The sequence below is a fragment of the Vombatus ursinus genome, unplaced genomic scaffold, assembly GCF_900497805.2.
Source record: "Vombatus ursinus unplaced genomic scaffold, bare-nosed wombat genome assembly UNPS02014774.1, whole genome shotgun sequence".
Classification (NCBI taxonomy): Eukaryota; Metazoa; Chordata; class Mammalia; order Diprotodontia; family Vombatidae; genus Vombatus; species Vombatus ursinus.
In genome coordinates, this window is record NW_020954552.1 from 4,708,618 (window position 1) to 4,731,094 (window position 22,477).

Below are 22,477 nucleotides of genomic sequence, written 5' to 3' on the forward strand. Positions count from 1 at the left end.
TGTCTGGCCTGGACCTAAAAGGAAAAATCTACAAAGGTGAATTTAGGCTTGATGTTAGGAAAAAATTCCCATCAGAGCTTTCCAAAAGTAGAATGGAAAATTTCAGGAGGTAGTGTGTTCCCTTTCACCAGAGGGCTTCAAGTAGAAACCAAATGATAACTTAGCAAGGATGCACAGAAAGGATTCTTAGACTGGTATAGTTTGAACTAGACAGCCTCTTAAGTTCTTTGTAGCTTGGAGATTCTGTGATTCAGTGATAAGGTCCTGTGTTTGGATCTGTAAAATCTCTGTCTCTCTGATATCTTGAAATAATCTGTCAATGACAATATATGTGTATGTATATATATTAATATACATACATATGGAGAGAGAATATATATATATATATACACAGACATATATACATATAATTAGTTAGTGCTATAGTCAATCCTCAACTTTGATGGAGGCAATGTTCCTAGAAAATGGTATTAAGTCAAAAATGCAAATATTGATATACTGAACCTATGGGAAACAGGAAGTTAGGTTCCAACAACCACCAAAAATGTAAAATTTCACCAGAGATTGCTGAAAATACGTTTTTCTGCATGTAACTCTTTATAACAAAATATTTAATTCTGTCAATATGCAAAGTAACCATGAAATAACTCATAAGATGAAGCACACAAAATAAAATTGGTAACATACGGAACATTTTTTTTCTCCCTAGCATCCCTAGAATTCTGTGACCTTTTATGCTGACAACTCAATAAAAAAAAAATTGATACTTACTTTTCATAACAAATTAAATCTATAGCACCATAAATACTATACAGCATTAACCTGAATCTTACTTTCCACTGAGTCAGACGGTGGGGTGAGGATGTTGTATTTTATACTATACTGCTATAAACCTCTCTCGTGTAGTTGCCCACTGAAAACCAATAAGGTTGCTGGGGCTTAAGTAGCTGCTGGCATGAGATGCTAAGACTGGCAAAGTGTCAGCCTCACCTCTAACACTGTCTTTCATGGCTGGTGGACGGCATTAGAGATCACGAAGGACTTACTAGCTTAAAATAATCTGTCAGTGACATCTACTTCCTGCCATTTGAGATCCTTAAGGGTGTCTAGGCCACAGTGGCTGCAGACATTCTGGTAAAAAGTTTATCTCACACCTTTATTTTCTCACTAAGCCACATCGCTGACCTTGAGCTTAGAGACAAAAGGATCTGTACTACACTTTGAGGGTATAATTACAACACAAAACTTGAGTTTTAAAGACAAACAATGAAAATACGCAACAAATGCATGGGGAGCTCTTTACAATGGCGGGGTGAACAAGACCTGTGAAGGGCCTAGTAGGATACCAGTCACTTCACAAACTTGTGTGCAATTGCCAACACAAAAATGAAAACGAGGTTACTAATAAAATCATATGAATGTTTGAAGTCATAAAAGTTAAAAATGTGAATGTTGAGGATTGACTGTATGTATGTGTGTGTGTTTCAGTATATATTAGCATGTATTACATATATAGCATATATTATACATAGTATATTATATATTTTATACATATATTATGATGTATACTATGTATTATTTGTAGTATATAGTATGTATATATATATTCCAGTATGTTACACAAAAATGTTACATATGTATACCTATATAATGAATACATGTATATATTATAGACATATACTGAGCAATATGTACATATATGTGTAGAAGAATATACCACATATGTATTCATACTGAACATGTGTACGTGTATATACGTGTATATATGTGCATCTATGTATATATTAAACAGGACTAGTCCTTCGCCAAACTGGAGGTAGGCCATTTTTATCTTTGATATTCTCACGTGTTTTTTCCTTGCTTTCTCTCTTTATCCTCCCAAAACCTGCACAGACCCTCTGGCCCAGTGCACTAATGTCCCCACTGGTATCCTACTTAAAGCCTGTCCTATGCTCCAAAAGCATTCTCTTGTGTTTTGGGGGCAAAACTTTTTCACTCAAGCATTGTGATCCCAGCTAATTGCCATTGTTCCTCTTCATCTGATAAACACATTTACACTAAGGTAATTATAACTTACAACAACTGAATTTGCTACTCCTGCCCCAACCATCAGTATATTTGAATGGTAACTTAGGGAGGCAATGTTTTAGCAGAAAAGAATGAATCTCCAAATAGTAGAATACGCCACACCATGGCAGGCAGGCAAGTCCTGTTTTGAGGTAGGAAGGACAGGACATCCTCAAATTTCACTATCGAGGCAACAATTAAGCCATGAGTGCAGGAAACACCCCCACCTGCCCTCTTTCAATAAATAACCATTCAATAACCCAACATGTTTCATTTAGAAGTACTTACAGGTCACCATGGATGAGGCCATAGATCTGGAATATGCTCTGGTGATAGATTCCTCGCAGAACAATTAAGAGTAAAATCACCACAAAAGCTGGAAGCCCCCAACTCAGAATGAAAAACAGGAGATAGCGTCGCTCTGTGTGCTCATCGTTCATGACAAGGACATACCAGAAGTTCACGGACTAGAGAGGGAAATAGACAACACATTGGCTTTTGTATTGACAAGGGAGCACACCCCCGCCAGGCTTCACTGTAAATAGCAGCCTGTTAGAGAAATAGGGTACAGTATGTGTATTAAATTCTATTTTAACATGCATTTCATGGATCTTTGATTAATTGGATTACATTTTGTAAAACTTCATCCATCTACTTTGTATTTTGCTAGGGTAAGTGGTTGAAACAAAAATATAAAAAGATAAGGTCAGAAAAAAAAGAGGTTCAGAAAGGGACACAAACACAGTGATTTTGTTACGACTGTTTTAGTCATATGTAATCCTCTTTGTTCTGTCCTTTGAATACTGAAATTTTCATGTTGGTTGATTACTTAAGTTCATAATAACAAAGAAAATTTAAATTAAAAAAAAGACACAGTATCCATCTTTTTTTTTTCCTAAAAATGCCCTGTCTTCCATGGTCTCACTTTTATACCTCTCTAATATTCTAAGGGCTTTAAGAGACTTTCAGCATATGCAAGGAAAGCCCAGAGTCAGAGGCACAAGGAAGACACCACATCACCCTTCGCTTTGTGACTCCCCCATGGGCTTATCATGTATTGTTGTATAGTGTTCAAAATAGCTAACCAGGTAGTATAATATTAATGTAAGTTCCATAAAATCAGAAGCCTTTGCCTTCCACAATTCTTTGTATACATTAAATACCTAAGAAGTACTCCTTATTGTTATTCTAAGAACTAAATTGTGCAAGAGTACAGTCAGATGTCATAAAATATTTTAGGTTTGCTGAATCGTTATTCTTGACCTCCTCCAAAGTACCAGCTGAAGTGAATTAAATTGGGTTGAACTGAATCAAGAAAGAGTTCCCTCTCATCACCATTCCCTAAGGCTTCATATTACTTTCTGGTGATTCCTTCTTCCTTTTAATGTCCATTTTAGCCTAATTTTACCTATATAAAAATGTAAGTTTTTAAAATTTTTATATAGGTGTTTCAGTAGGCCTTGCCTTTTCAATACGTCTTCCCCAAGGTATAAATAGTTGGAACAGGGTAGAAACTTGGTAGACAACTGGGCATAACCTGCCAGAGTGAAGTATTATAGAGGGCTCAGATATTTCTTTACTTTTTCTACTCACTTTGGGGGATGGGGAAGGAAGAAGTTAAGGGAAAGATAAATTATGATTTGCCTTGGCTCTGCCAGTAGTCAGCAAAGTAGCAGCCTGGGCCAAATCCCACCTGCTGCCTGCTTGTATGGGTCCCACAAAGCTTGTATTTTACATTTTAAAATAAAGTTTTATTGTATTTAAAAATACAAAAACCATTCTCAGTTTGAGGGCTGTACAAAAGCAGGCAGCAGGCCAGATTTGGCCCTCAGGACTGCAGTTTGCTGGCCCTTGTTCTATAATCTCTCCTAATCAGTTAAGAACATCCCCAATTGATATAACACTTCAAATTTTACAAAGTACTTTTTTTCATAGCATCTTCCTAAGGTAAATAGTACCAGTATTATCTCCGCTTAACACAGGGCAAAACTGAAGTTTGGGTTGTTCATCACTTAGCTAGTAAGAATCAGTATCAGGATGTCTGCTAGATATACGAAAAAAAGAAGTTGGTTAAACTAACCTAATCCATGCTAACATGGAAATGACTATCTCTTCCTGTCCTTCACCCAAATATCCCTTGGGTCTCTTTATTATTCACTGAAATGATCAGACAGTAGCAGTTTGGAGACCCTGTTAGGTAGTTGGATTCTTTAAATTCCAACCCTCATCCTCCTGCTGCTATGGGTAATATTGGCTAGAGTTAAGTTCTCCACAATGCTTCATCCTGGCTAGTTATGCCCTATCCTCAGCCAAATTGATCCTGTAGCCTAAGTTTCTGCTCTGTCCTACCTCTTCACACCTTGTGGAAGACATCTTGAAAAAGTCACAGGCCTACTGACACACTTAGTTCTAGTTAACTAACCTGTTAACTGAATTGAACCGAATAAGCATTTATTATATGTCTACTTATATTATGAGCCTTTTGTTAGGTGCTGGGGATACAGAAACCAAATTTTAAAAATTTCTTGCCCTGAAGGAGTTCCCCTTCAAGGGGAGAACGGGTAAGTAAGTACCAAAGTACAGTGGAATGAGTACTGACTTTGGAGTCAGAGTACCTGGGTTCAAATCCCACTTAGGATGCTTGCTATCCATGTGATCTTGGGCAAGCAGCTTAATCTCCATAAGCTTCAGCTTCTCCATTTGCAAAATGAGCAGGGTTGGGCTTAGATGACCTCTAAGGTCTCTCTAGGTCTAGAAGCTATGATCCTGTGACAGAAGAACCACAGTGCTGGAGATCAGAAAAGATCCCGGGAGAGTGGTACTTGAACTGAGCCAGGGAATCCAAGAGGAAGAAGTGAGGAGGGAAAGCACATCAGGAAGGGGATAAGTTGTGGAAGAACAGGATAATTAGAGAAGAATGACACGGATGGGGCAGGGCAAAGCAAAGAGGCTTTTTAACATTAACTGAGGAGAGATATGAACTCAACCCAGGTTAGTAGCAGATTGTGAATATATACCAATCAATAAGGACAAAAATGAAACAGTTTCTGTCTTCAAGGAGATTACATTCCAAAGAAGGAGACATATGTATAAGGATATGGACAATATATGTGCAACGAAAACAAGATAGCTTTGGGAGGGAGGGCACCAACTATCTAAATTCAGAACTTTTCCCACTGAATGCCTCAATTTTCTCATTTTTACAGATGAGGTAATTAAGGCCCAGAGAAGTAAAATAATTTGCTCAAAGTAATACAGCTAGTTAGTAGCAAGTTTGGATTAGAAACCAGGTCCCATGACTCCAAATACAGTGTTCTTTCAACACACTGTAATGTCTCTAAGGAAAGTGTGTTACAGATATCTTAGAGCTTTGAAAATAACTTTATCATCATATTTTATTATATAATGTTATTATGATTATTTTAATAAAACCCATATTCCTCTAGTACCTTCCATACAGCAAGCCCCTGATGTAGGTAGATTTATGTTGAGGTGTTTTTTTTTAAACCTACACCTGTACCTTTATTGGATTAGGAGGCTCCTGGTAGGGAATTTCCTACCAGTGAAGAAGATCATCACTTCTACAACTTGTAGTTTTAAAGAACTTCCTGGAGACACAGAGGTAAAGTGATTTAATGAAGGCCACTATGTCTCAGAGGGAAGACTTGAACTCAGCTCTTTCTGACTCTGAGGCTAGGTCTACCTATCATGCTACCAGTATTATCATTCCCACTTTATATAACAGAAAGTGGAATCTCAGAGAGAATAAATTACTTCCCCACAGGCATGCAGATAAGCTTCATTGCCAGGCTCAGAACTGCAGTCTCCTGTTTCTCAGCACTGTGCTCTATTTCTCACATCATGCTGCCTCATTCCACTGTCTGTTCACATCTTGCCTACAGGCATCACTTAAATATGACTGAGTTTCATTACGAAACAAAACATCAGTGGCATTGACTTGTTTTCACTGAAATTTTCATCTTTCATTAAGTTAGCAAACTCATCAAAATTGCCCTCTGATTATGCCCATGGCATTCACATTTTGTGCCTCAGTCTCTTCAATTGCCTAAACTGCGAGAAATCAAGTCTCCTGGCATGAAGGCCAGCTGGTGCTGAAGCCCAGCAATCGGAGAAGGATGGCTAAAATCAGCCTGCTCCCTAACCTTCTTCACTGATTTAATTCAGGAACAAGAAAGGTTTTAAGAGCAACAGGCTAGTAATTATCCTGATAAAAAAGACACACACACAAGAAATACTGGACTCTTAAAGCCTCAAAAAACTTTGAAAAGGTCAACAAATACCCTATGCAAAAAAACTGTGACAAAAGAGGTACTTCCCTGAAAGGACAGAAAACAAGAGCAAGGCCACGCAGCAATACCCCTGAGCCTCAACTGAGCTGGATGACGAAGGTCAGACCCAGTCACTAACACAATTTTTGGCATCAGTCCTCTCTAAACTTGGTGATGTAAATAAGTTCTAGAGTTCCAGTGACATCATTTATAATCAACTCTTAAAGCACGACCTGCAGATGACCACTGTCCCACACAACCTAAAGGTTTCCAGAGCCAAAATAAGCATTCGTGACTTCTTGAAAAGATTTGCCCCCCACAGATTAACAAATATAACAATGTGCTTAAGAGTGAACGTGGGCATGTGTGTATGTGTGTGTACTAGTGAAAACTGATTTAACAGGAAACATGCTTGTGGTAATGTTTATGGACTTCATGAGGCCATTTAAATGAATATATGATGGTATGGATTTTCCTATAAGAATATGTGGATAATAGTAATCAAAACAAATGTTATAAAGAGCATATATCAACATGCCTTTTGGAGAATAAGTAAATATATTTACACATGAGAATAATGGTGTACACTTGTCCACGCTTGAATTAATTTGTATCTCTCGGGTTTTTCCTGTTTATCAAGTCCTCATATAATTGTATCTATAATTTGTTAGGTTCCCCCTTTAGTAGGGGGTTTACACACAGGAAATTAAATAAAATTACAAATGGAGATTAAAATCTGTACCCTTTTGGAAGAACCCTCAAAACAAATTTTGAATTTTGTTATATTTATTCTTCAAGTATAACAGAAGCATCCTATGAATGATCTTGCTTACAGTCATCCATAATTTTCAAAGAGAATTTCCCTTAAATAAGTGCTATTTTGGGGTGAACATTTCTCCACAGAACAAATAACATACTCATGCTCATCTTGCTATTCCACTTCTCTGTTGCTTATTGACTCCTTCATTCCGGCTCTTACGCTCAGCTGGAGGGGACAGTGGGACATCCGCACGGAACTCTAAACACTTGCCGACCCTTATTTACTCTGTCGCCACAACATCTCTTGTGTCCATCCCCTTCTATCTAATCACACAAAGCCATCACCTCGTTCTGGCTCTTATCACCTAGTCTACACTCTGCAAGAGCCTATTAATTGGTATCCCTGCCTGTTTTTTCCCTTCTCCAATACATTTTCCTCACAAGTGCCAAACTGATATTCCTAAAGTCCATCTGACCATGTCATTGCCTTGTTTAAGAAGTTTTAGTGGGTCCTCATTTTCCCCAAGATAAAATACAAACTTCTCATCTCCACATGTAAAGACCTTCATTACCTCTCCAATTAAAAGCTCTATTCTACATTTTCAAACTTACTGCAAATTTTGATGTACTTTATGCTCCAGCCAAATTGGCCTACTTGTGATTCCTGGTTCAAAACTTTCCATCTTCTTTCTCCACCCTTATTCTCATACTGGGCCCCAAGCAGAAGTGTGCTTGAGTCAGCTTATACAGGGATTGTAAAATTTTCAGTGTAAGGCAGGGGTGGGGAACCTGTGGCCTCGAGGCCACATGTGGCTTTCTAGGTCCTTGGGTACAACCTTTTGACTGAGTTAAGGGGATTTGTTGTGTGAAGTCTGGATTCAGTCAAAGGACCACACATGAGGACCCAGAGGGCCACATGTGGCCTCAAGGCTACAGGTTCTCCACCCCTAGTGTGAAGTTTTATACCTCTGAAATCAGTAAATTTCGCAAATCAGAGCTTGATTTTTATTGTCAACTCAAGAAAGTGATGGAGAAAATGTCAATAATACAAATTAAGCTTAAAAGTGTGCCTTGAGTACTTTTTTCTTTTTTATGGAGAGTCAGTTGTTTAAAAAACAAACAAACAAACATTTACCAGCACAGCCTTGCCCCCCAGCCTGGGTTGCATCCCTTCTCACTTTCTACTTCTTAGAATTCTTCCTTTAAGGCTAAGCTCAAGTTTCTCTACTACCAATAAAGTCTGTCATGATCTTCCAGTTGCTAGGGCCCTCTCCCCAACCCTACTATAAATTATTTTGTATTTACTATGTAGTGGTAGCAAAGTTCCCCACCACTACCCTCCACCCTACTCTCAAACCCAGCCCAGAGACTTCAGTTTGAGACTGCAATGAAGGTAGAAAGGAATTTGGGAAGCAGGATCAGATTTCACTCAGTGTGAAAACTCAGTTTAATTAGCATCTTTATACAGATGACTCAAAGATCTTTACATCCAACCCCACTTTCCCCTGAGCTTCCATCCAGAATCACCAAAAGCCTGGTGAACATTTCAAATTGGATGTCCCAAAGATCTCTCAAACTCATTATGTCCAAAAGAGGAATTATTATCTTTCCTTCCCAACTCATTCCTCTTCCAAACTGCCCAATGTCTAGTCTCTCAGGTTTGTAACTTTAAGTTAAGCTTTGTAGAATAGTCTGAGATCTAGTACTGCTAGGTCATGTTTTTCTCATTGTTTTTCCCTTTGATTCCCTTGATATTATTAAACTTATGTTCCTCCAGTTGCATTTTGCTACAATTTTTACTAGCTCTACAAAGTAATTCTTTTGTAGACATTTTGTAGACATGACATTGAAGAAGTAAATTAATTTAGATAGTATTGTAATTTTTATTATGTTGGCTTGACCTATTTATGAGCAATTAATACTTCTTCAATTATTTAGATCTGTATTTATTTGTGTAAAGCATTTTGTAATTTGTATTCACATAGTTCCTAGATGTGTCTTGGCATATAGACTTTTAAGTATTTTTGACTGTTTGTAGTTATTTTAAATTAATATTCTCTTTCTATCTCCTCCTGCTGAATTTGGTGGTAATAAACAGAAATACTAATGACTTGCATGTGTTTATTTTACATCCTGCAACTTTGCTAAAGTTAAGTGTTCTGTTTAGATTTTTAGATGACTTTCTAGGATTTTCCAAGAAAACTATCTTGTCATCTGCCGAAAGCGATAGTTTTGCTTTCCCATTGTCTATGCTTATTCTTTCAATTTCTTTTTCTTGCCTTATTGATATAGCTAGCATTTCTAGTTCAATACTGAATATTATTGGTGATAATGGGTATCCTTGCTTTATCCCTGATCTTAATGGAAAAGCATCTACCTTATCCCTATTATAAAAAATGCTGGTTCTTGGTTTTAGATAGATAATGTTTATGATTTTAAGGAAAGAACCATTTATCCCTGGACTTTCTTTTTTTAATATTAATGGATGTTATATTTTGTCAAAAGCTTTTTCTGCATCTATTGAAATAATTGTATGGTTTCTGTTATTAATATGGTAAATTATGTTTAGCTTATAATTTTCCTTATATTGAACCAGTGCTGAATTCCTAGCATAAATCTGGCCTGGTCATAGTGTATGGTTTTTATGATATATTACTGCAATATCCTTGATAATGTTTTATTTAAAAAATTTTGCACCAATATTCATTAGAGGAAAATGGTCAATAGTTCTTTTTCTGTTTTGACCCTCCCTGGATTAGGTATCAAGATCAAATTTGTGTACTAAAAGGAATTTGGTAGTACTCCTTTACTTACTTTTTCAGTTTCTGTTGTACTGGAATTAACTGTTTAAATGTTTGATTGAATTTGCTTGTAAATTCATCTGGTCCTGGGCTTTTTTTTCCCCCATGAAGTCCATTTCTTGCTCAAATTCTTTTACTAGAATACAATTACTTAAACATTCTATTTCCTCTTCTGTTAATCTGGGTAATTTATATTTTTGTAAATATCTATTCATTTAATTTAGAATGTCTTTATGGCATATAGTTGGGACAAATAGTTCCTAATAATTGCTTTTATTTCATCTTTGTTAGTTAAATTCATCTTTTTTCATTTTTGATATTGGAAATTTTTCTTTTTTTAAATAAAATTAGCTAATAGTTTGTCTATTTTATTGTTTTTTTTTAAATAGCTCCTGGTTTTATTGTTCAATGAATTTTTACTTTCAATTTTGCTAATCTCTTTGATTTTCAAGATTTCTACTTCGATATTTAGTTGTCAGGGTTTAATTTTTAGTTTTAAATTTTTTTAATTGCATGCCTAATTCATTGATCTGCTGTTTCTCTCTTTTATTTATATCAGCATTTAGAGATATAAATTTCCTCCTAAGTACTCCTTTGGCTGTATCCCACAAATTTTGGTATGTTGTCTCACTGCTGTGGTAGGGATTGTTTTACTTGTTGTCTTTGTATTTTCAGTACCTAGCACAGTGCCCCAACACAGTAAATGCTTAGCAACTTTGTTTACTGAGTGATTAATGACCATTAAAGAATAAATACCTAAGTCCGATGAATGAGCTTTATTTGTCAGGAATGAAAAGGGGAGACTCCAAAAGTATGGATAGAGGCATATAATGGAGATCCAATATTTTCCTATTTTGGTGATTTTTGAGTAGGTCCCAAGTCATACTTCTAGATCCATAAAAACTGAGGGCCATCACTGCCTATGAGCTTGTGAGAGTTCTAGTTGATGAGAGGATGGATAAATGATCTGTTCATGTGTAGTCTGAGCACTTTCTGGTGAGCAGTCAGAGAAAACTGTAGCAGTAGGGAAAGCCCAAACACACCAGCTATGCACATGCACTGACTAACCCTTGGGCATAGCCACTGAGTCAGTGGTATGAAGGCTGTGTCATCTAGTAGCCAAAATTTATACTATATTCCCAAGCTGTTATATAATTAGCTATTGACAGGTTGCTTTTCTATAGGGTATAGAAAATAAGAAAATAAGCCAGGTTTTTGTACCATCAAATATACTCTAGCATACATATTACCTGTCATCCATTCATTCATTTCTCTCTCTCTCCCCCCCCATACATTTCACTACACTGTAAACATATATGTATGTGTACTGTGTACACACACACACACACACACACACACACACACACACACACACACACATGCTTCCTTATCTAGGTACCTGTTGTTTTCTCCCAATAAAATGTAAGCTCTTTGAAGTCAGGGACTGTTTCTGTTTTGTTTTTGTATCCCAAGCCCCTGATTCTGTGACTTCAAATAAGTAAAAACCAATTCCATTGCCTTAATTTTGCACATCCATTAAATGAGGATTGGACTTTCATAATTTCTAAGAACACTTCCAGTTCTAACATTCTTTGAGTCTAGTACATTTTATAGATGGTGAGCAAATATTTCATATCTATAATGTATCTGCCAAAGTAAAAATGCCAACATCCTACTACTTATAATTGATTTTTTACTGGTTTAAAATTATTTTTGAGGGGCTGCTAGGTGGCACAGTGGATAGAGTTCTGTCCTTGGAGTCGGGAGGACCTGAGTTTAAATATGGCCTCAGACATGACACTTATTAGCTGTGCGATCCTGGACAAGTCACTTAACCCCGATTGCCTCACCAAAAAAAAATGTTAAAAAAATTTTTTAAAAATAAGAATAAATTATTTTTGAAAGTAGCAACAATGATTTGGGAAGAGAAGTTGTTCACGGACTAAGAACCTATTCAATAACATTTTTTTCCTACTAGCGATTTCAAGCTTACCACACTTCAATGCAGGCACTTATGATACTCATAATTACATGAAAAATAGAAATGAAGTAGTAAAATTCAACTTTACTTTTACAAAAATGAAAGGTTACTTAATTATGTAGACTTCATGTTCCACAGCCAAAGGAAACTATATTAATTCAACAGATTTAGTGTCTCCAGTTAATCAATTACAAAGCATTTATTAAGTTCTTAATCTGTGCATCTCAGCTAAAATTCCACCTTCTACAGGATATCCTTTCCTGATTCCTCTTAATTCAAGTACCTTCTCTCTGTTTATTATTTCCAATTTACCTTGTATATAGTTCATAGCTATTTGCATTAGATTACAAACTCCTGGAGGGCAAGGACAGTCTTGCTTTTCTTTGTATCCCCAGCACTTAGAATGGTGTCTGGCCCATGGCAGGTGCTTTATAAATGTTTACCGGACTGACTAACACACTATTAGGTGCTGGAGATATAAAGACAAAAAAGAAACGGTCCTTGCAAACAGTTTACAATTCCATTGGGGGAAATTAATATGTATCACAGGTATACTTATGAGCATTCCTCTTGATAATGATAAGATTCTCCCCTCCGCCCCCTAAGAATTTTAAACAGGAATAGAGAAAGATACTTTAAGGCATTTGGAAATTATTTAGCTTAAGAATACTTAATCAAACCAGTCCCTCAAGCTCTACCAAGCAAGGGTATTATAAAAACCTAATAAATGAACATGCTTTATTTCAATCTTCTCTGAATCTGTGGCAAAGGGCTAGAAGGTTGTTACCTTTGAGTGAGGCTAGTTACTGAATTAATTTCATTTTGGGTAAAAAGCTGACTTTTAGGAGATAAGCTGATCTTTGTCATGATTAATTACTTTGGAGGTCATTTGCCAATCCCTCTCCTACTTGGTTTTGCTACTTTCTACTTCCCCTCCATATTTCTGTCCTGATCTGAATAGAGGCCTCACATTATCCCCAAATCTGGTCTGTATAAAACCTAAGTGGGGCCTGTAATTCTCTTTGTAATAAATATTGTGGGAATATGGGTGGGGTGTGTTCAAGGAGACAACACAAGTCTTTTAGAGAAACAACAATAATGATTAAAAATTAATAATATATCTTTATTTGAATAGAAGGTAATGCAAAAACACCTTCCAAACCTTTTACAGTAAATGTGTTCTTATATGCTAATTTTGCTCATTTGTATGTTTCTTTCATTTCAAAAATACTCTATTTTAGGGATATGGCCTGTATACATGGTATCCTCTATTTGGCCCCATATGGCACTAGACTAAGAGAATACCAACATCTGTGTGCAACAGACACCCTGAATTTCCTGACCAGAACTGGTTCTCTCCCATAAAGACCAAGCAGAAAGATGACAGAATTCAATTTAATTAAACAAACATTTATTAAGTACCTTACTTGCCTACAATTCACCCTTCAAACAACTGCTAGGTGACTTTTTCATCTACTCTGTATCTATCTAATATGAACTGATTATTGTATATGCTGTGGCCCCATGAGAACAAAAATTTCTAGCAAATAGGAACTGTTCTTTTTTTGGGGGGGGGATATCTCCAGGATTTAGCACAATGCCCAATACATAGTAAGTTTTAAATAAATGCTTGTTGACTGAATGATTGATGTACAGATCTGATCATGTCACTCCTTGACTTAAAAACTTTTAATCATTCCTAATGAAAAATGAAGTCCAAATTCATTAGTTTGCCATTCAAAGCCCTCCATAATTTGGTTCCAATGTAGCTCCTCAGCTTCATCTCATACTACTCTCCAACCAAACTGGACAATTTGTTATCCTCTATTCATAGGTCCTTGCTTTTCCTGTCTCTGCTTTTGATCATTTTATTTCCTATATCTGGTTGCCTTTTTGCCAATTTTAATTTTTCCCATGCTTCAAGATTCAGTTCAAATATTAATTTCTCCATAAAGCTTTTACTGATGCCACAAAAAATATTTTTCTTCTCTTCAACCCCATTGTTTCTATCTCTTGTATGCATTTAATTATGCTCTGTTACATTACAGTTGTTTGCAACTTTCTACTAGCCTGCAAACTCCATGAAAGGAGGGACACTTGTGGTCTTATTCATTCATTCATTCATCCATCTATCCATTCGTCAATTCATTTGTTTGCTTGTCTTTTTCCATAACTAATAAAGACTCTGGATGAAGCAGACACTAAATGTGTTTTGGATTGAACTAAATAAATATGAATAAGAAAGTTAACTTCTCTTTTAAAATGTTCTAGTTCATTCAGTTCATTTGCATTTCTTCTATACAGAATATGAAGAGGAAATATAAATTCCTATTTTACATGTGGCAAAATACAAATTGAGTAAGTAACCTAACCCTGACCACACATTAACTGACTGGGAGTAAAAGACCTAGAATTTACAAGCTCCTGGACTCCTATTCCTGTGGTCAGACCACAAACCATGAAACATATGTGGCATTCCATCTAAAACACATTAAACTTATTCAGTATTTTAAAGTTTTCAAAAATCTTTATGCCACGCAAATTGTACTTAGCCTACCAAGTATGAACTAGCCATAATCACACTAATTTCTATTATATTCTCAAACCCTAATATTAATTTCCTTCTTTTGTGTCCGTTCTTCGATCCCTTCTCACATGTCCATCACAGAAGCATGTAATTTGAAGGGACCTTAAAGATCTTCCAGTCTGACCTCATTAATGGGGTAGGAATCTCTTCTGTGTTATCCCTGCCAGGCAGTTACCCAATCTTTAACTGTTTCCAGTAACGGGGATCTCATAGCATTTTGATATAGCCCTTCTATTGCTCAGCAGCTCAAATTGTTTGAAAAATCTTCCCTCCTATTGAGCCAAATTCTTTCCTTCTGGCCACCCACTGATGCTTCTTCTGCCATTTGGAGCTATTTAGAACAGGTTTTCTCTGTCTCTCCCATGATAGCCTTTAAAATATTTAAAGAGAGCCATCATGACCCAATCTAATTTCTCTTTTCTCAAGGAAAATATCCTCCAACTCTTGAAGCTTTTCTTCACATGACATGATCTCCTGATCTCTCCACACCTTAGCTACTCTTTTCCAGAGGTCTTCTAGTTTGTTGGTGTCCCTCAAAAAGTGATGCTGAGGACTGAACAAAGCATTTCAGAAGTGTTCAGACTATCAGAGAGTGTGACAGTGCTATTACCTCCTTAATTATGGGCTGCATACTTCAAATAACAAAGCTGAAGAATGCATTGACTTTTTAACATCTAAGGCATACTGCAGGCTCATATCAGGTCAGGTCTAAACTAAAATCTTCAGGGTTTTTTGTTTTTCCTTTAAAAAAAACAAATTGCTATCATGCACATATCTTATAAAAGAAAAACTCTTGTTATTGGTAACAACAATAATAATAAGTAATATTAATATAGCACTTTAAAGTTTGCAAAATGCTTTAATCATATTATCTGACTTAATCCTCAGAACAACAAGGTGGCACGGGTCCTATTACTAATCTCATTTTACAGATGAGGAAACTGAGGCTGAGAGTGGTTAAGGAAACTGAGGCTGAGAGTGGTTAAGAGCTTTGTCCAGGGTCACAGAGCTATTAAGTGTCTGAAGTAGGATTAGCCGATTCATAAAAAAAGTATTATTTTCTATGGTACAATTGTAATGATAGGACTTGGAGAAGGTACCTTCCTCTGGGAAACATCTAACAGGATGAATCATCAAAGATAACCTACAAAAGGCATGATCATTCATTGGGTTCAGGATGTATTAGTCATTTCTCTCTATAAAGGATCTGAGAGTTGGATATAATCCTCAGGTCCAAAATAAGAATTCAGTGGGTGGTCCAATAGGATCACAGACTTTGACAGAGGTACAGAAGGCAGTCTTCTGCAGGCTTTAGGAAGGAGCTGCTGTAATCTAGTGGCTCCAGGAACTAATAGCATTTGCTATAAGGCACCTGCTTCTAGGGGCACCAGGGAAATCTAGAATAGAAGGTAAAGGTTCAGAGCTTCATTGTGAAGGTAGAACTAGACAGCAAATTTGATTCCAACAGAAGATTGCAAAGATAAATGGAATAATGATAAGGTGGGACTTTGAGGGTCCAGAGCTATCAATATCTCCAAAGAAATAAAGGAGATAACTCAGGTATAATCTGAATCCCAGGAATAGAGGGCTCCAGATTAGAGAAAGGACTAGTAAGAAGGTTCCTGAAAGTCCTAGGAATCCCAGTAAACCTGCACGATGAATTAGGGAAAAAGTCTTAGATGCTGATCTTTGTTTTTGCTCAGTTTCTTCAGTTGTGTCTGACTCTTCATGACCCCATTTGGGGTTTTCTTGTCAAAGATACTGGAGTGGTTTGCCATTTCCTTCTCCAGCTCATTTTACAGATGAGGAAACTGAGGCAAAAAGGTTTAAGTGACTTACCCAGTGTTTGAGGCCAGATTTGAACTCAGGAAGATGAGTCTTCCTGATTCCAGGCCTGGCACTCTATCCACTGAACCACTTAGCTGCTCCAGATTTTGATTTAGTGTCCAACCTAGGTTCTGGATTGAATCTAGAAATGGAATCTCTCTTGCCTACAATATAGATTAAAAGTAAATAAACAAACCTATAAAAAGTTTTTTTTTAATCTTTTTTTTTTACACCAGTTACTTCCCCAAAACCACCTCTGCTGTGATGGAACTTTCCTTTATAAAAAAGAAAAAGTTAAGTAAAACCAACTTAGCAGGCAGCGACATTTGAGAGTTTGGGTGTAACTTCCCCTTTGCTCCTCCAACACCTCCCCCAATGGGGCATGCTCAGCCAGCATCATCCAGGTCAGTATATGGAAGCTTGGGGTGGGCTTGGTTTGGGGTTTGTGTGAAGGAGGGCTATTCCTCCCTTTCCCCAACTTAACAGCATGTGCAATGTTCCCTGCCTGATTTCAAGCTAACATGAAAAGACTTGATGAACTTTCCTCCTGCCATGAGTGACTGGTATTGTGGAGTGATAAAGAATCTTCTCAGCCTGAGTATGTATTCAAAAGGTAAGTGTAGATAATCTCTTGTTCTTTTTCCTGGTTGTTGTTTGTCCTTATTCTGGAAGAGGACCAATGACATCAGGGAGATGACGCCCTGACTTGCAAGTGAATTGGATTTTAGTGACACAAAGCTGGGCAAAGTCACCAGCCTCACTCTCTCCTCCAGAGTCATCTGGGTCCAGTGGCAAAACAGCTCAAGATGACTAGAGATGGCCTCTATGCAGTAAGAGACCTGGCCTTTTTTTAAGATAAGGTCTTTTCCAGGCCTCAATTCGTCTGAGGCAACACCAATTCAGTGATTAAGGCTAGGTAAGAATTGAGCCCCCCCCCCCCCAAAATGGCCTCTTTTACCTACTTAAAAAAAAAAATCAATCTGGGAGAGGAAAACCCTCAGGGTTCCTGAGCAGAACAGAAACGATTGCTATTTACATTCACTCTGAGCCATCAAAACCCAGATGATGACCAAATGAGTCCTGGGCTAGCACCTATTGTTGGCCCAGAGTGGATTGGGTTTAAGGCATGGTCAAGTAGCCCCAATGGGCTTTATCAAAGCCTGGTTTTCCAGGCTTTTCCAGGCTATTTCAAGAAATCATAAGGAAGGTACTAGTTATTATTGTCCCAGTTTCATTTAACCACTGAACATCAATTAGGCTTCACAAAGGGACATTTACTTTGAAGATATAGCAAAAACAAACATACAGATGTCTCTTCTAACACCTCAAGGACATCAGCTTTGCTCAATTCTTATATAACACTGGTTCCACCAAATTCATGTCCAAAGCTCCTGTCTTTCTCTTGCTAGGCCCGGTGCTGATTCTTTAAATGGAACACTTTGCTGCATTAGTTTTCCCCCACCCCAACATTGATAAAACCATTAAAAGGGAATGTTTTGGGGACATAGGGTGTTGCCTCTGAGTTGTGATTTGCTTTGTGTATTCACTTCCCAGAACCTGGTTTGTAGACATATCAGTAGCTATCACTACTACATGCCAAATTCCAGGAGTGATGAACCATAAGATTTATGGGAAAGAGAATACAGAATGAGGTTCCTACCTGAATAAGCATCCAGTTAAACTGGCAAAGATAGAGGTAATGCATGATAGCAGCAAGGGCTGAGCAGCTCTCTTCTGTCAGTTGCCTGCTTGCATATGCAGAAGCCAGAAATGCAATCTATAAGAAAGAATCAATCAATTAATCCATAAACATTTATTTAGTACCTACTATGTGCCAGGCACTGTGCTAAGTGCTGTTAGAAAGAATTATGTCTGTTAAAAAGTCAACTCTATAGGAATGTCTGAGCCCCTCTTTCCTCATCTGTCAACTGAAGGGTTTAGACAAAATGACCTGTTTAGTCCCTTTCAGTTTAACTGTTACCAAGTTTCTATGATTCCAAAGAAAACCTGATTTTTTTCTCTAAAACTTGATATACTCTATAAATCCATTCCAAAAATGGTAATGAATTGGTTTGCATGTTTCCACAAAAAAAGTTAGAAAATCTTATTATAGTATGCCCTGTGCTCCTAGGAGGAAAATCCTCAAAGGTAACTTGTTGTCATTATTATTGACAAAAAGGTGAGGTGCACTCAACTTAGAAATATCGTCTAATCAGAAATATAAAAAATTTCTTACTTCTAAAATGGGGCTGAAATACCAAAGCTTTGCTGAAATCAAAGACAAGTTTTTGGCCTGTTGTATTTGTTTCTTCACACCCTTTACTCTGTCTTGTTAGGCAACAACTTATATTATAAAACAAGAGTTTCAACCAATGAGTGTTTCATAAATCCTTATGATTACATTTGACTAAAATTTTTTAGCGAGTGTAATTCATCTGTACAGAAACTGTGTTAAAAAAGACCATCAGTAAATTCTTGTATCTACATCTTATGTTTTTGCTTTCTATTATATAAATGCTAAGGTTTTATCATCGTGGGTCTTTTCAGCTTTAACCATATAAGAAAAAATATTTTCCCCAAAATATTGCATATATATATATATATACATACACATATATGTACACAAGTAGGTATGTGTAAGTATATAAAAGAATTTCTGATGTGATCATAAAAGGAATTAATTTTCATGTAACCTTCTGAAAATGCTCAAATCTAACTGTGTCATTAATACAAGAATGGCTAGACTAAGCTCTCTCTCACCAAGTGTTCAGAGAGCGTCTTTTGTGTTCAGAGCACTCCCTGTACCAGCACAAGATGAAGTACTGATTCAAGTGCTGAGTTTTAGCTCTGTTTTTTCTCAGCATTAAATATATTCCTGAGCATGTGCATTATGTACGGGTTGACTCAAAAGCCCTTACCTATAAAGAGACAAACAGTACCACTAAATATAAGCCAGAATTTTATGACTGATTATGTCCTAACAGATCAGCCAAATAGTTTCACTGAAAAAAAAATGCACAGATTTAAATATTGGCTTTCTAAAAACCTACAGGTACTTTCTGAAAAAATGTAAATGCTTACTATAGATTACTTCTGTAAACCATGGAGAAAGGGCTACACTTCTGATAAAGAGTCTGTCGCCACTGAATCTTAGTTGCCACTCATCTTGTAGGCAAACCATCTCGCTGGGGACCAATCAGAAGACTTCTCTATGGCCAGAGAGAAGGGCACAATCTACCTCCGTGGGAAGTGTACTTTTCAGCAAGGTTTGTACATTATAATTACAATTTGATTGGGGAACTCATTTCATTGATCACTCATTCTAATCGAGGGATTCATTCTCATGATCTATTGATCATTCTTTCGTCCCTGAGGTCAGCTCATTGACTGGTGAGTCCTTGCCTGGAGTCCATATTTTGAGAAAGCCCACTAATTGTGGGTATCTTCTCTATTTTTGGTCCTCTTCTCTTCTTTCTCTATACTATTTCACTTGGCAATGTTATCAACTTCTATTCATTCAATTATCATCTCTGTAAAGATGATTCTCATTTCTATTTGTACAATCCTAACCTCTCTCCTGACATTCAGTCTCACAACTCTTATTGCTTATTGGACATCTCAAATTGCAATTCTCATAGATATCTTAACCTCAACATGTACAAAACCGAGCCCATTTTCCCCCCAAATCCTCCCCTCTTCCTAGCTTCCCTATTACTGTCGTGAGTACCCCTATCCTCCCAGGCTCCCAGTCAAGGTGCTATCCTTGACTTCTCATTCTCTCTCACAAGACACCTGACCCCATATCCAATCTGTTAAGTCCTGTTGATTCTACCTCCTCAACATCTCTCATACTTACCGCCTTCTCTCTTCTGACACTGCCAGCACCCTGGTGTAATCAATCCCCCACTACCTCATACTTGGACTACTACAATACCCTTCTAGTTAGCCTCCCTGCCTCAGGGCTTTCCTCACTCCAATCTACTCTCCATTCAGCTGGCAAATTGATCTTCTTAAAGTACAGATCTGACCATGCCATTCCCTAGTCAATCCATTCTAGTGGCTCCTTATTCCTCCAGGATGAAATAGAAAAATCTATTTTGCTTTTAAAGCCCTTCATAACCTCCCCTCCCCACATTTTTTCAGTCTTTTTGTAACTTACTCCCCTCCACCTGAGCCATGATTGAATGACGCAGTTCCTTGCTGTTCTATATACAAGGCATTTCATCTTCTGCCTCCTTACATTTTCACAGGCTATCCTCCAATATGTAATGCTCTCCCTTCCCATCTCTGCCTCCTGGCTTCCCCGGCTTCCTTCAAGTCTCATCTAAAATCCCACCTTCTGCAAGAAGCCATTGCCAGTCCCCTTAACGTCAATGCCTTCCCTCTGAGTTCATCTAATCTAATTGTCTGATTCTATCTCCCTCATTAGATTATAAGTTCCTTGAGGTCAGAAACTTTTTGCCTCTTTTTTTTTTTTTGGTATCCTCAACAATTAGAACCACGCCTAGCATAATTTGTGTTCAGTCGTTTGAGTCATATCTGACTCTATGTGACCCCATTTGGGGTTTTCTTGGCAAAAATATTGTAGTGGTTTCCCATTTCCTTCTCCAGCTCATTTTACAGATGACAAAACTGAGGCAAACAGGGTTAAGTGACTTGTCCAGGGTCACACTGCTATTAAGTGTGTGAGGCCATATTTGAATTCAGGAAGATAAGTTTTCCTGACTCCAGGCCCAGGGCTCTGTCTACCGTGCCACCTAGTTGCCCTGCCTAGCACAGAGTAGGTGCTTAATAATTGTTGACTTGACTTGAGTTTAACACTTACTAGTTGTGTGAACTTTGGCAAGTCACTTAACCTTTCAGGATCAGTTTCTTCATCTATAAAATGGGAATTAAAAATAGCACTTATCTCACAGATTTGCTGTTGAGTATCACATGAGGTGATATATGCTAAATGCTGTGCAAACCTCAAAACTCTATAGAAATGTTTGCTTTTATTATCATATCAATATAATCTTTTTTGTTTGAGAGTTGACTGAATAAAAGGATGATAATGATGATTTTTTTAACTGATCAACGAAACCTGTCATTAACAAGGGTCTTAGTACTCAGAAGGGGATATCATACTCAAATTTTCTCTAAGATCAGTGTGTTGAAAACTGTAGGCAATTAAAAAATTTTGAAGGGGAAAAAAGAATGGAAAGGATGAAGAGAAAAAAAGAGGAAGAAATAAATACTTTTCCAATACCAGTAATATGTCACTCATACTTTTCCCTGACTTTTATTTTTTTTTAATTAATTTAGTAATTTCCACCAGTCCCACTTAATTTTTTTCCTGTCAAACCCTGGCTACTGGCATTCCAAAACTAATCCCACAGTTATGCTGGGGCCATCTTGACATGGCATGAATCTCTGCTCCCTAAATACAGAACTCTTTGCATCACACTGTTTCATAAATTGGCTATTTTTCTTCTCCTCTCATTTCATACATATCTCTAACCTTTGTGTTACACTGGGAATTCTATGATGCAAACTATTTGCCATTAATTGTCTTGAAAGAGCCAGGTACACATTATATGTGACCCCAGTAAATGTCAGCTCCTGGTCTGCATAGGCTCCAATGATCACTATTTTAAGTTGCCTTGGGGGAAAACTGTAGTCAAAAGACCAATTGATGTTTTTAACAGGTTTGAAATGGCTACCTGTAGAACAAGAATGTTCTTAAGACGTCCTTGTTCCCGTTGCCCCAAAGAGCACATAGCCTAAGGTGAACTAAGTAGAGTTGTCAGAACAAAAGTCTGAGTCCTTGTTTTCTCATTACTTTCCACAATTAAAAGTAACTGTGAAATTACTTTTGCAATTTCACTCACCCTAGACAAGATTAATCATTATCTATTGCTCAGAGCTAGGCTAGAGGAAAGAAAGGAAGAAAATAATCTATACACCCTGCCAGACGAGTGTATCTGTTTAGTACGCCATTTGAAATAAGCCATTCAAACAAAAGTTAACAGGTAGCATGAACAATGTAATTTAAGGCCAGACTCTATCCATCTCATGGCTGATTTTGGTAAGGTGGAGTGGCTGGATTGGCTCTGTGCCCCCACCAGATAATGACCTCTGAAGAGGTCATTCCCTGTGGAGAGGGAAATTTGACCAAGCAAACACT

At 37.2% G+C, this 22,477-nt stretch overlaps 1 protein-coding gene across 1 annotated transcript in view; it reads right to left on the reverse strand.

The window, feature by feature from the left end:
- ADGRV1 (adhesion G protein-coupled receptor V1) overlaps positions 1 to 22,477 on the reverse strand; it is a 645,475-nt gene that overhangs the window by 245,531 nt on the left and 377,467 nt on the right. The window contains exons 72-73 of the mRNA XM_027864178.1: positions 17,972 to 18,088; positions 2,356 to 2,534 (exon numbers count right to left, since the gene is read on the reverse strand). Of these exons, the coding sequence (XP_027719979.1) occupies positions 2,356 to 2,534; positions 17,972 to 18,088 (296 nt within the window). The remainder of the gene's footprint in view (positions 1 to 2,355; positions 2,535 to 17,971; positions 18,089 to 22,477) is intronic.